General features: G+C 41.8%; 1 protein-coding gene across 6 annotated transcripts in view; it reads left to right on the forward strand.

The window, feature by feature from the left end:
- SYT1 (synaptotagmin 1) overlaps nt 1-13718 on the forward strand; it is a 531062-nt gene extending 517344 nt beyond the window's left edge. For all 6 annotated transcript variants that reach the window (XM_025992159.2, XM_025992158.2, XM_072724441.1 and 3 more), the window contains 2 exons: nt 6123-6256; nt 10663-13718. In XM_025992159.2, the coding sequence (XP_025847944.1) occupies nt 6123-6256; nt 10663-10869 (341 nt within the window). In that variant the 3' untranslated portion in view covers nt 10870-13718. The remainder of the gene's footprint in view (nt 1-6122; nt 6257-10662) is intronic.
- Nucleotides 13719-13967: the final 249 nt, after the last annotated feature.

A 13967-nucleotide genomic window follows, 5' to 3' on the forward strand; every position in this document is an offset into this window, starting at 1 on the left:
TCCAGCAGTTGTACTCGGGAAAAGCAACAGCAGCATTAGCAAATCTCATTACAGCCTATTTTATCATTTCAGTAAAATTATGTCCTATTGTGTAATGGCCAGAACTTCTAAGCTACCAAGAAACTGAAATGACAAGGATTTGCTTTTTGTTTTAGGGGAAACAGCCCCTAAAACAGAAGAAATTTAATTATAAACAGTCCTACTTTGCAGGAAAGGTGATCCTTATTATAAAAAATATGTGCATTCTTAAAGCACGGATGTGACTTGTAGTTAAGTGACTCATGGTTTCCATTTAAAAGACCCAGCCATATTTAGGGAGAGAGGAGCAAGGTCTCGATTCCAGAAGAAATTACTAATGAGCTAATCAAGAGATTAGGGCCATCTCCAAAGCAACCAGGATTCAGGAAAAGACTTAGTGCAATGAAAGAGTGAGAGGACACAATCAAGCCAGGATGAATGACAATGGAGAAGACTGGAGAAGATGGAGAAGCAATCTAGGACTTCAGATGGTTGAATCAAGATGATCCTCAAATGTGTCCACCTTGAATACATATCAGGCTTAGACAGTCAAGACTTATCCAGGCACAAAAGGTAATAAAGAATATGATCTCTAACAACCTACAGAACGTGAAAATAGTTTCAAATATATTAGATAAGAGCTAATATCCAAAATATTTAAGGAACTTGTACATCTTAATAGCAAAATATTATCTGATCAAAAACAAACAGAGGATCTAAATAAACATTTTTTCAAGAGAAGACCTACAAATGGCCAACAGGTACCTGACAAGATGCTCAACTTTACTAATAATCATCAGGAAGCTGCAGGTCAAAACCATAATGAGGTATCACCTCACACCTCTTAGAATGGCTATTATCAAAAGACAAGAGTTAACAAGGACTTGCTAGGATGTGGAGAAAAGGGAACCCTCCATGCACTGTTGGTGGGAATGTTAACTGGTACGGCCACTATGGAAAACAGCATGGAGTTTCCTTTAAAAAATTAAAAACAAAACTACCATATGATCCAAAAATCCTATTCCTGGGCATACACCTAAGGGAAATGAAATCACGATCTCAAAGAGAGACCTGCATCCCTATATTCATGGCAGCATTATTCACAATAGCCAAGATGTGGACACAACCTAAGTATCCACTTATGCATGAATGGATAAGGAAGATGTAGTAAGAATATATATAATATACACAATTAATTTATATAAAAATAAAATGCTTGGGCAGCCTGGGTAGCTCAGAGGTTTAGTGCCACCTTCAGCCTAGGGTGTGATCCTGGAGACCCCGGAATCAAGTTCCATGTCGGGCTCCCTGCATACAGCCTGCTTCTCCCTCTGCCTGTGTCTCTAGCTCTCTGTCTGTTTCTCATGAATAAATAAATAAAATCTTTAAAAAATAAAAATAAATAAAATACTCTAAATATTACTAATTCTAATTACTATTCTACATAATATTGTAAAACAAAAATGTAATATATATAGATTTAGAATATTATCCAGCCATTAAAAAAAAAAAAGAAGGAAGTCCTGCCATTTGCAGCAACATGGATGGACCTTGAGGGCATTGTGCTAAGAAGTAAGTCAGACAGAGAAAGACAAATTCTGCTTTATCTCACTCACATGTAGAATCTTTTTTTTTTTTTTAATTCCACACTCATAGAAAAACAGAGAACAGGATGGTGGTGGTTGCCAAGCTAGGGGGTGAGGGAAAGAGGACATGTTGGCCCAAGGGTACACACTTGAAAGATGAGCACCTAGCATGTAGTATGGTAACTACGGTTGGCAACACTGTATCATTCAACTGGAAGTCCCTAAAGAGAGTGGAACTTAAATGCTCTCCCTGCATACAAAAAAAAAAAAAAAAAAAAATGCTGTAATTATGTGACAGATGTGCTAACTAAATGTATTGTGGTGATCACAACATGTATGTATATGAAATCATCACACTGCACACCTGAAGCTTACACAGTGTTACGTGTTACGTGTCAATTTTATCTCAACACAGTTGGCAGGGGAGGGCAAGACCTCTGGGTTACTGCCAGCCTTGATTACGATTAAGATGGAAATTCCACCTGCAAAAGAAGTTGCTTGGATACCCGTATCAGGATGAATCTGCAAAGACGAGAGCCCAACTCTGCCCATTTACGGTGATCCCACACCTGCTCCTCTCTGAGCCCTCGGTCCCTCCTGGTCGGTATCATGCCATTATAGAATCGCTCTGAACCACTGTCAGCACTGGCAGATTCTGCTTATGAAAGTGACAGGTCAGCAGTGACCCCGTCCCCTTTGCTCCTTCTCATTCCACAAACATGCAGAAGGACGTGCACCTTACGGCCCTCGGGGGTACTGTTCCTTTTGGCTAAGACAAGGTGAAGGCGCACCCCACCTTCAAATGACCGGTTCCTTCCTGTCATTTGGTCCTTAGCTCAAGCCTGGCCCCCTCAAGGAGGACCTTGCTGAGCACCCTTCTCTTAAATGACCTTGTTCTCCCCAAGGCATTAATCACATTGCATCAGGACTCCTATCTGGATCTGAAATTATCCCGTTGGGTTTTTCATTTGCTTCCTCCAATGGCAGGTGCACAGGAATTCTCTTGTCATGTACTGTTAAATAAATAGGTAGTCCTCACGCGTCCCTTGAGACAAGCTGTAATTTCGGCTGATAAAGTTCCAACACACGAACCTGGAAGGCATACACATTGCTTTATGGGTATTTAGTACCTGAGTATTCAGCCAGCGCCAAAAAGCAACTGGAGGCTGGACCACCTCTGTACACGAACACGGGGGTCTGGATGGAGGCGCCGGGGAACTGGAAGCAAACAAGTTCTCTGAACCCAAAGTCAGTTCTGGCTGCGCAGAGCAATATGGATCACAGATGGAAAAAAACACTTTCCCCGTTCATCTGCAATCACCTACAGTGCGTTGTTTAACTGACCAACTACTTAGTTGCGGGAGCCGGTTCTTCATCTCTAGGCTTGGTTTCTGCAAACACCCTTTCATCTGCAATCACCTACACTGGGTTGTTTAAGACCAACTACTTAGTGAGGGAGCCAGTTCCTTGTCTCCAGGCTTGGTTTCTGCAGATGTCCTTTCATCTGCAACCATCTACAGTGGGTTGTCTAACTGACCAACTACTTAGTTGCAGGAGCTGGTTCCTCGTCTCCAGGCTTGGTTTCTGCAGACCCCCTTTCATCTGCACCCTGAGCCCCTTGCGTGGACGCAGCCCCGAGTCAGAAGCCCCAAACCTCCCATCCCGAGTGTGCGGGCTCGGGGCCACATCAGGTGACCTCTCCTCGCGCAGAGACCTCGACCAGCCAGACCACGAGGCCCTAAGTTCATGCCACTTATTCACCCAACATAAATTGAAACGGCTCCAAGCACCGCTCAGTCTGTAACCAGGGAGCCCTGCAGACACAGTCTCTGTCCCTCGGGAATTAGGTTCTACGGCGGATGGGACGAGAAAGATCAAAACCACCTGTGCGGCCCCACGGGCGGCCCCAGGGAAGGTCACCTTGTCTGGTCCCAAGGCAGCATCCTCCCCGGCGGCGGCCTCTTCGGCTCTCGCGTGGTTTAGGACTCTAGCGTTGTTGGGGACTCTAGCAGGGGGGGTCTCGCCGGCGGCGAGATGACGGACGTGCACGCAGGAGGCAGGGCAGGAGAGCGAGGCACCTGCTGATGGGCCGGACGAGGGTGAGCGAGATGCGGGAGGGGGCGGGGACCGAGGCGGAAGAGCGATGACGACGGGGAGGCCCACGCGCAGCCGCAGGGGAGGACGCGGGTCACGTGGACGCCCCGGCGGGAGGCGGATGGTGAGGAGCAGGCCGCCATGACTGGAGTCTCCTAGACGGTCAAGGTCGGGGCACAGGAAGAGACCACAGGCGCTCCGCCCGCACAGCCCGCACCTCGACGCGATGGCGGCACAGGGACGGAGAAGAGAGACGCGGTTCCCGAAGCCTGCCGCGGTCCTGCAGGAAGGCGGCTGTGCCCGCCGGGGCCTGCTGACGTGTGCGCGTGCTCACCAGTGACGTCAGCGCTTGAGACTCTCGGCTAGACCAGCAGCCCTCGGGCCGCCTGACCAGCCCTGACGCGGCCTGGGCCGTGACCACGTGTGTGACCATCTGGACGGGGCGGCCCGCCCGGCGGTTAGAGCCGCCTTGACCCAGGGCGTGACCCCGGGTCTAGGAATAGAGACCTGCGTCGGACCCCTGCGTGCGTGGGGCCTGCTTCTCCCTCTGCCTGGGTCTCTCCCTCTCTCTGTCTCTATCTCTCTCTCTCTGTCTCTCATGAATAAATAAAAACTTAAAAAAAAAAAACCTCAGAGGGGAAAACAACACTCGTACACACACACTCAACACTCTTACTCTGAGACTTACGGTAACATTTTTTTTTCGTTTGCACTTAGCTGTCCTATCAACAGCTGGCTTCTACGAGATGGTTCAAGAGGCCAAAGATAAAAAGATCTTTTTTCCTTTTTTTTTTTTTTTTTGTTTTGTTTTTTTTGGTCTGTGAAGTTGCTTTCGGCCTGTTTGGCCTGTTTGATGTACGCGTAAACAATGCTGCTGAAAATAAACCGGGATTTTGTTGTACTGAGAAAACTACAAACCAGAAAAGGTTGTCATCTAAACATATGGGGGCCTTAATCAAGGTTATCTGTGGAGTTTCCCCAAGCTTTACACATACTGAAAGGGAGGAAAGACAGTTTGGAAGGCTTAGCACTGATTATTTTAGGGGAGTAAAATCCTGCATGATTTTTCGATTTTTTTTCCCCTGCTTTTGATTATCATCGTTTTCTGATGTTTATTTTTTTTTCCCTGTAATGAGTATGCATTACATATGAACCAGACGAATATTTAAGAAAACAGATTTTACTGTCAAACCTGGGTGTGGGTTCTTAGTAACCTGAAGGTACACCGTTCATTCCTCAGTAATGAGAACCCTGTGGGAATCATCTTACCCCTCCATTGATTTGCTTATTACTTTACCTTTACATAATGAGGCTTTGGGGAAATTGCTAAGAGGATCCCACTCCTTTTCTCCTTAACTCTCTGTGCACTGACTTATTCTCTACCTTGGAATGATCAGGTCCTGGATCAATAGATCTCTCTGGCTCTTTCTGCCCACACCCCACCCCATCACTGCGTGTGCAAAACACACACACACAAAGATGGCCTCTAAATCTGTTTAAATGTTACCTCCAGAGAGAGGGCTTACCTGAGCAATCTAAGTATAAGAATTCCAGGGGATCCCTGGGTGGCTCAGGGGTTTAGTGCCTGCCTTCAGCCCAGGGTGTGATCCTGGAGTCCTGGGATCAAGTCCCACATCGGGCTACCTGCATGGAGCCTGCTTCTCTCTCTCTCTCTTTTTCTCTCATGAATAAAAAAAAAAAAAAAAAAGAATTGCACTGCTACCTCAGGCTCACCATACTACCCCTGCTATTCTCAATCCTCTATTCTTGCTCTGTTCTTCTAGAGCACTCTTGTCAACTTGTAATTTCATATGTATTTCATTTCTTTGTGATCCTGCTGTCTATCCCCCCTCCCCAAGTCAGAAGTTCCATCGTGAAAACAGCAATGATCTGTTTTGTTTGAGGCTGTATCCCTAGGGCCCAGCTAATATTGAGTAAATGAATAAATGAATGCATGAAGTGGCTCCTTTGCCTTTTCTCTATCAAGAGCTATTCCCGTGCAGTGGTATGCTACAACTAGTACTTTCCAGCTCATAAGAGCCAATTGTTAATATCTCAGGGATTTAGTAAGCTTGTTATTAAACTATTTAGTAGCTTGAAATTAGCCATGCTAAAAGTATTTCTGCAATGAACATTGGCAAATGTTACATGTTGAGACTTTTCCCCCAAAATTGCTGGTTTATTAGCACACTACAGCTCTCATCCCTTAAATCCAGCTATAAATGCTGAGATATTGTGGCAAAAAGTCTGGCCCATAGGTTACATAAAATCTTTCAATAAAGAATGCTGAAAACTTTTAAAAATATTAAATATGTGCTATAAAATGATTTCCTTGTTGGGAATACTCAAGTTTTTTTAAAAAAGCTAGATTATAATCCAAATTTGTATCTCTGATCTCCTGAAGTTATTGTTTCTGTTTTTCAGATCCCTATGTGAAGATCCATCTGATGCAGAATGGCAAGAGGCTGAAGAAGAAAAAGACAACAATTAAAAAGAACACACTTAACCCCTACTACAATGAGTCATTCAGCTTTGAAGTACCCTTTGAGCAAATCCAGGTAATGTCAAACATAATTTTGTCTTCCCATTCAATTTTATTTCTTCAGACCACAGAAGTTAAAGACACAGACCTTGTAAATGATCAGCACACATGCCTTCATTAGAGTTGCCATTCTTATTCCCATGCACACTTGACAATCGAGCTACATCAAGAAGGAAATGATGAAATACATAGCCTAGGATGTGCTGACTCATCAGCCAAAAACAGCTGGCATTCTGTTGAGCAGAAATAAAGTAGGAAAACAACTCTGCTAACTCAAAAAGTACTATAAAGGTTAAAAGGCCAAGTGAAAAATGAGCTTTCACTATTTATTCCCAGGCCACAGTATGGAGTTCTCCTTATCACAGTTTTATAATAAATAAATAAATAAATAAATAAATAAATAAATAAATAAATAAATAAATAAATAAATAAATAAATAAAATAGAGATACAGAAAATATTTTGGTTGATGCTAAATATGCAGCATGTTTAATCTTTCATTATTAAGAGGTGATTAACAATATAAAAATCAGACTAAGTTGTATTTTTAGTTGTTTAAATTTAGTTTCCTATTTCTGAGTCGGAACGGATGGATATTTTTGTAAAGATGAAATCTTAGTCTGATAGATAAGAATTGTCATGAAAGGGAGTAATCTTTTAAAGGAATCTGTGGATAACGTGTTCAAAACAGGATGCTCCATGTACCCACAACAGTATATGATATTATTTAGCAATTTTTAAATAATAGTAGTTTCTCTTACCTTCTATCCATAGTAAGACTATTAGAATTCAAAGTTCACATCCAATAACTATCAACTATTTCTTACTAGTCCTTAATGGACATTGGATATTAGAAAGCCAAATGTCTTAAAGCAACACTATTTTTACATTTTATTAAATAATTGATATGGACCTATCTTTTCAGTCCTATAAAAGTTTGCCCACAACAAGAAGGAGAAATGAAGGGTAGACATCAAAACTACCCCATGGAAATTTCTAAAGGTTCAGAATATAAAAAATCAGCAAATATTCTTCAGTTGCATATTTTTACTTTTAATCTGTAATCTAATTTAGGATACAGTAATACAATATCTTATGAACAAATCATACTTTTATTCCATGAAGAAAGCTAATATAATAGCTACATTTATTGTATATTATGTGCCTAGGCCCAATTTAAGCACTTTGCATACATAATCTCTTTGAGTCTTTACAATAACCTTATGAGAGAGGTTATTATCCCTATTTTATAAGGAAACCCAGGCTTAGAATTTCCTCACATATAAAATAGGAATAATAGAATCCACATCAAAGAGATTATGCATATAAAAACTCTTGGAACAGAGAACACTCAGTAAATGGTTCCATCACTATTATTCGCAGTGCTAATTTTTTTCTGTTTTCCAAATTAACATTTTATTAGAAAATATGTCTAACAATACAATTTAAACAATATATAAATCACTGCTGTCTACTAGAACTCTCTGTGAGAATGGAAATGTTTTATCATCTCTGTCGTCCAATACAGTAGTCACCAACCACAAGTAAGTAATGAGCACCTCGGCTACTATTGTGATCAATGAACTTTATTAATTTTAATTTACTTAAATTTAAAAAGCTACATGTGACCAGACTACTGTATTATGTAGGACAGTTCTTGAAAAATTACCAGTAATCTCAGTATCCTCACATCGGTTCATGGTCTTTATATAACCTTTCTTGTATACATTTTCACATGGTAGCAAATTGCACACACTTGTTTACTTTCAACAGTTGTTATATAAGTAAATGACATTGCAGAGGACACCAATTTTCTGTTCTCAGTCACTTGTTTACTGGCCTGAACCAGTGAGGTCCTGCTTTGGACCCACTGGCAAACCCCTAAGACATCCAATAGTCTCCAATTTATTTTGCAATAGATAAGAGTTCAGTGAACTCTTTCCTTAAGTTCTAAGAACGTACTCCTATCAAAACTAAAACCTCCTAAAGTTTTGTTTTTTAATATTGTAAAATAATATAAGACAGGATATTGTGATGAAAAATCCTATTGTAGGGATCCCTGGGTGGCACAGTGGTTTAGCGCCTGCCTTTGGCCCAAGGCACGATCCTGGAGACCCGGGATTGAATCCCACGTCGGGCTCCTGGTACATGGAGCCTGCTTCTCCCTCTGCCTCTCTCTGTGTGACTATCATAAATAAATAAAAATTAAAAAAAAAAAGAAAGAAAAATCCTATTGTAAACTTTCTTTGAGCTGTAATTCTACAACTATTAAAAAAAAAGTAAATGTTCTTTTTCAGCTATAATTTGCAGCAAATGTCAATATATTAAAAATGAAAAGGGGCGCCTGGGTGGCTCAGTTGCTTAAGTGTCTGACTAGGTCTCAGGTCCTGATCTCCCTGGAGGTTGTGGGGGGCAGGTCATGGCATCAGGCTCCCTGCCCAGTGGGCAGTCTGTGTCTCCCCCCCCTCGGCCCCTCCCCCTGGCACTTGCACATACTCTCTCTCTCAAATAAAATATTCTTTAAAATGAGACACGTTAGAAATAAGAAAGACATATTGTGGACTTTCTGGAGCAGCATATAGAAGATTTAATTTCTAGCAGGACAGAGACAACCTGAACCCATCAGAGTACGTCAGGCATGGAAATAATGAGCGCATCTTTGACTTTGTCCCTCCTCCTCCTATGCTTGTCAGTTTGGTCTTTCTCTCTCTCTCTCTCTCTCTCTCTTTAGTTTTCCCCAGGAGACTGCCTTCTTACTTTTCCTAGAGAAACAAACAAGCATATTTATATGTTAAATAGAGGTCTGGGTTTCCTTTATTCTGAAGATATAAGATTTTCTGCTTTCTATCTATCTCTATCCCTACAAAATATATTTTGAGTAAAATATGCTGATTTCCAAAAGTACATATAACTCATCCCCCCCAAAAAAAAATGTATAGATAAACTACATTTGCAGCTGGAAAAATTAATCCAAGGCCTTCAGAAGGATATTCTGTCTTGAATACTATTAATCAGTACATTCTTAGGTGAAATAGTTGAAGCCCACTCCAACCATTTGCTCCAACCTCCTAAAACCCCGCTACCTTCGTGCATAGTGTCTCTAATGCTCCTACCGCCCATGCCCTGCAATGTGATTTCATCCTGATGAATTTGCTTGGGAAAAGTTCTGAGAATTTTTCAGAGAACCAAAGTGATTCTGTTCTCTATTCCAAATACCCTCCAGTGGATAAATGATGCCCTTGATAATGGAATCAATCCACGGCGGCACAAGGGAAGATGGAATTTGTTTCCTTTACTGCCAGTGGGTTGCATTTTACATTCTAAGTTCCACTTTCAAAAGTGGTCATTTTCTCTGATGTGAAGATGTACATAGGTGCCATCTCTTAGCACATTGGTACAATAATGCAGTCCTCAGAGTACAAAGTCCAGAAAAGGGCCATAACTCAGCAGGAGCTTCAGTTGGCCCTGGCTTCCAGCATTACATTTTCTGTTCCTTTTAACTCTGGCCACAAATGTTGTGCATTCTACTTTATTCTAAATTCTTCCTTTATCTCTGCACTCAGTTTCCAGATTAAAGCCATCACATATTTTGACTAAGCAAACCCATTACTTAGGAAGCAGAACTAAAATGTGCTTTTTAAAAAGTGTGTGTTTTATATCGTAATGGCATGGGTTTGCTTTCATCAATTCAGGCAGTTTAAAAAAGTAAGTTATTAAATAAACTCTCACAGTGTAATGGAATAACTGAAGTAAATCTTGTGCGGCCAGAAGGTTATTTCCATTTGAGATCAATGCTGGATACCCAACAGTTACTCAGCAAATGTTTATCGAGGAAATGTATAAATGGGGAAATTATCTTTAGTTATTACTTTTTTTTAAATACTTTCACTGTATGGTCACATTTAATACTCAACAATAATCATGTAATTATTGTACCGAACACCAATGCCAGAAATCTTGCTGATGAGACAGTTGTAACAAACGGACTTAGAGGTGGACGCAGTTGACAAAGACAGAATGGCATGGTGGGTTACAGCCATCAGGAAAACCAAACCACTCATTCCTTAGATGACCCCAGGCAGGATACTTCACAGCATCTTATTTGTGTAATGGCAATATTAATAAGGTCTATTGTGAGAAGTAACTGAATAGCTCGTGCAAAAGACCTAGAATTATGCAAAATACCTGACAAAATCTAACATTTATTCAGTATTTTGAAGAAGCTGAAGGAGGTGATGATGGTGATGTCATAATGGCGAAATAGGGATAGGACCAGGGTTTTCATATTCAAGTCATTTTCGGTCTTGGCCTGGTGTTTTGAGATGGGTTCTTATTTCCAGTCACTTAGGTCTCAAGGCAGCTTTGTAACAGGGCTTTATCTGTGGGGTTGGATGATTAATGTTTCTTTTGTGTCCTCTTTCAGAAAGTGCAAGTGGTGGTAACTGTTTTGGACTATGACAAGATTGGCAAGAACGATGCCATCGGCAAAGTCTTTGTGGGCTACAATAGCACCGGGGCGGAGCTGCGACACTGGTCAGACATGCTGGCCAACCCCAGGCGACCCATCGCCCAGTGGCACACCCTACAGGTAGAGGAGGAAGTTGACGCCATGCTGGCGGTCAAGAAGTAAAGGAGAGAAGCCTTTCTGCGTTTGCCCACATAGTGCTCTTTAGCCAGTATCTGTAAATACCTCAGTAATATGGGTCCTTTCATTTTATCCAGCCATGCATTCCTAACACAATCCAGTGGTACTTCAAATCCTGTTTTAATTTGCACAAATTTAAATGTAGAGAGCCCCTAAGCCCTTCATCATGCCACTGCCCTCCAAATCTACTCTTCTTTTAAGCAATATGATGTGTAGATAGAGCATGACTGAAATTATTTATTGTATCACACCGTTGTATATACCAGTATGCTAAAGATTTATTTCTAGTTTGTGTATTTGTATGTTGTAAGCGTTTCCTAATCTGTGTATATCTAGATGTTTTTAATAAGATGTTCTATTTTAAATTATGTAAATTGACTGAGATATAGGAGAGCCGATAATATATTATATGGTAAATATAGTATTGTCTGCATTCCAGCAAAAATATCAACCTGTAAGGCACTAGTACAGTGAAACTGACATCTTAAAGGACAACTTAAACCTGAGCTTTCTATTGATCATTTGAGTACCAAGATACACTCACCCCACATATTTGGTGGGTGAATCCAATTTTGTAGAATTTCTTCACAGGCAAATTAGCATGATCTGAGCAGCATCCAGACTGACCTCCAGGAAGCATAGCCACAAACTAGAACAGCGTCTGTCTGTACGTATATCTACAAAGCTAAAACCAGGGCTTCACTCTGACATTAGAGGAAGCAACTAACAGGAGTCAGTGATTTCACATTACTGCATATAGAGTAACAACGTGATGGTGTTCGTGTGCGTGTGTGCGTGTGCATGGGTGTGTGTGTGTGTGTGGGTGCATTTGTTCAGGGATGGGGCGGGTGGGAAGAAGCTGAGGGCAGAAGTCAGCATTTCTGAAATATTGCCTGACTATTTAAAAAGAAAAAAAAAAAAGTAGCTCTCCGTTATCACCTTTATACAAATATGCATCCTGCGAATTCTGTTCCAGATTTCATACCTATAATAATTCCAAAAGGTTTGCACATTAGACTTTGTAATGAAATATTTTATTACACAAAACCATATTAGAAGGAATGCAGAATATTTTTAACACAGCAATCTGTGCTTATTACACAAAAGTACTTTGTGGTAAACAGTATTGTAATCCCATCAGAAGATGAAGAAACAAACAATTAGCCATAGTTCTGAATGCACTTCGATTAAGCCAAAACAGACAGCTAGTGATCTTTTTATATGCTCTTTTTACTTCAATGAGTTTTAATTTGTCCTTTAAAAAACAAAGGTGAAACAAATACCAAGAACAAGTTCTAGCAAACTGAAGCAACCTCTTATGTACACTAGATGCTTGATTTAGGAGGAGTTTTTAAATGTTTTCAATGTCATTATGTAGTAAATGGCACTATTATGAAGCTACTAGTCATTCCATAAGAGTCTTCAAGGACTGCTCTGTGTAACACTGTGACTGCCGTGTGTGCTTAGACACGTAGTTTCCTCAGTGGATAGCACTCAATTTATTCCGTAGTGATGTTGTAACAATACTGCCATTCCCTTCTACTGCACTGCCCAAGGTGTGTGTAGCACAAACAGTTCTCATTACAAAGGACCAATTCAGAACTGAGAAGCTATGCATAGGACAAGAAAGATACATAGGCTGGGGTGGGACACGCAGCATTTTGTCAAGCACTGTGCAATATTCCATACTTTTTCCCCACTATGCTAGACAACCCCTCTGTGGAAGGGCAGCCCGTTATCTCACGCCGCCTCCGCTGGCTTCTGGGGCCCCTTTGAATGCCTAGGCCACAGTCGGCGGCGAGGCCCTGAGTGAGGGTTCATCCCCACGGCCACCAAAACAGAACGGAGGGGAAGCAGGCGTCAGCCTGGCGTTCAGACGTTAGGGTATCAGGCCACGTTCTTTAAGAACTACAGAGAGCTCCAAAAGGGCTGACGGGAGGCTTCCCACATGGGGTTGGCTGTTTCCCGGTAAAACTAGAATTCCCCGTCATTATTCTTTTCTCATCAAAGAAGAGGCAAGCCTTTGGCCTTCCGGCCCCGTCACGGCCATCTCGTCAGGGCTGGGACAGACGCCTCTCCCTCTTCTGTGGATGGTCCATCCTTTCTTAAAAACCCCAGATAACGGAAGACGCACAAGTCATGATGTGAGATTAAATATCAGTTTGAGCAGAAGAGTCCAATGACGGTCTTCCCAGTCGCAAAGACCAAACCCAACGGAAGGGAGGGAGTAGGCCAACTTGTAAACGTTCCTTCGGCATCACAAACTGACATTTAATTTCACCATATTCAGCTTCCAGTTGTTCACGCTGAGCCACCACTAAGGCAAGCAGGTTCGAGCCGCCGAATACCCATTAGTTCTCGCATTAAACTACTACTAATGCATTCTCTTGCAACACTGCCAGACATGGGACTGTCACCACGGAGTTAGCGGGGACCGTGCCATGTCTCACACGTCAGTGACCGAACCTGCTTGAAGACCAAGACTCATCCTCAGATACGCCACGTGTACCTTTCTGACAAAGCGGTGTCGAGTATTAGAAGCTGATGCTCTAGAAAGATCCTAGTTGCCTTTGTGTATATTTACTGCCTGCTTGAGTGTTTCTATGTGTGGGTTTCCTCTGTACCTTGTAGAAACGTTGGGGTGTTCTCCTCTGCCATATGGCTCGTGGCCCGCGAGCCAACTACTTTAGCTGTATTTACCTTCATTTTTGATGAGGTGGTTCCAATTTTGTTTCACTTTGTGTAGTGACCCCACAGTAGTTTTCTGATTGTTGTTAAAAAAAATGACTTAACATATTACATGGATATTCAATAAAAATGTTTTATTTCCTGTTGATGCTGCTGCCTCTCGGCTCTTTCTCTCTCATACAACCCCAACCTTTCTTGCTCTACCCAACAGGTGTCCCCCGGGGTTTGTATTCTACAGCCCGAGTCACGCAACCTCTCCAAAATGGGACTGAAAAATAAGATTTTTTTCTTGAATTTTGTTCTCAGGGGGACAGCATGACACACAAAATTCCCTGCCTACTGCGACAACTGGGTAAAACACATAGACATCTTTCCTCCACCACATTCAACACTGG

The sequence above is a fragment of the Vulpes vulpes genome, chromosome 10 (assembly GCF_048418805.1).
Source record: "Vulpes vulpes isolate BD-2025 chromosome 10, VulVul3, whole genome shotgun sequence".
Taxonomy (NCBI): Eukaryota; Metazoa; Chordata; class Mammalia; order Carnivora; family Canidae; genus Vulpes; species Vulpes vulpes.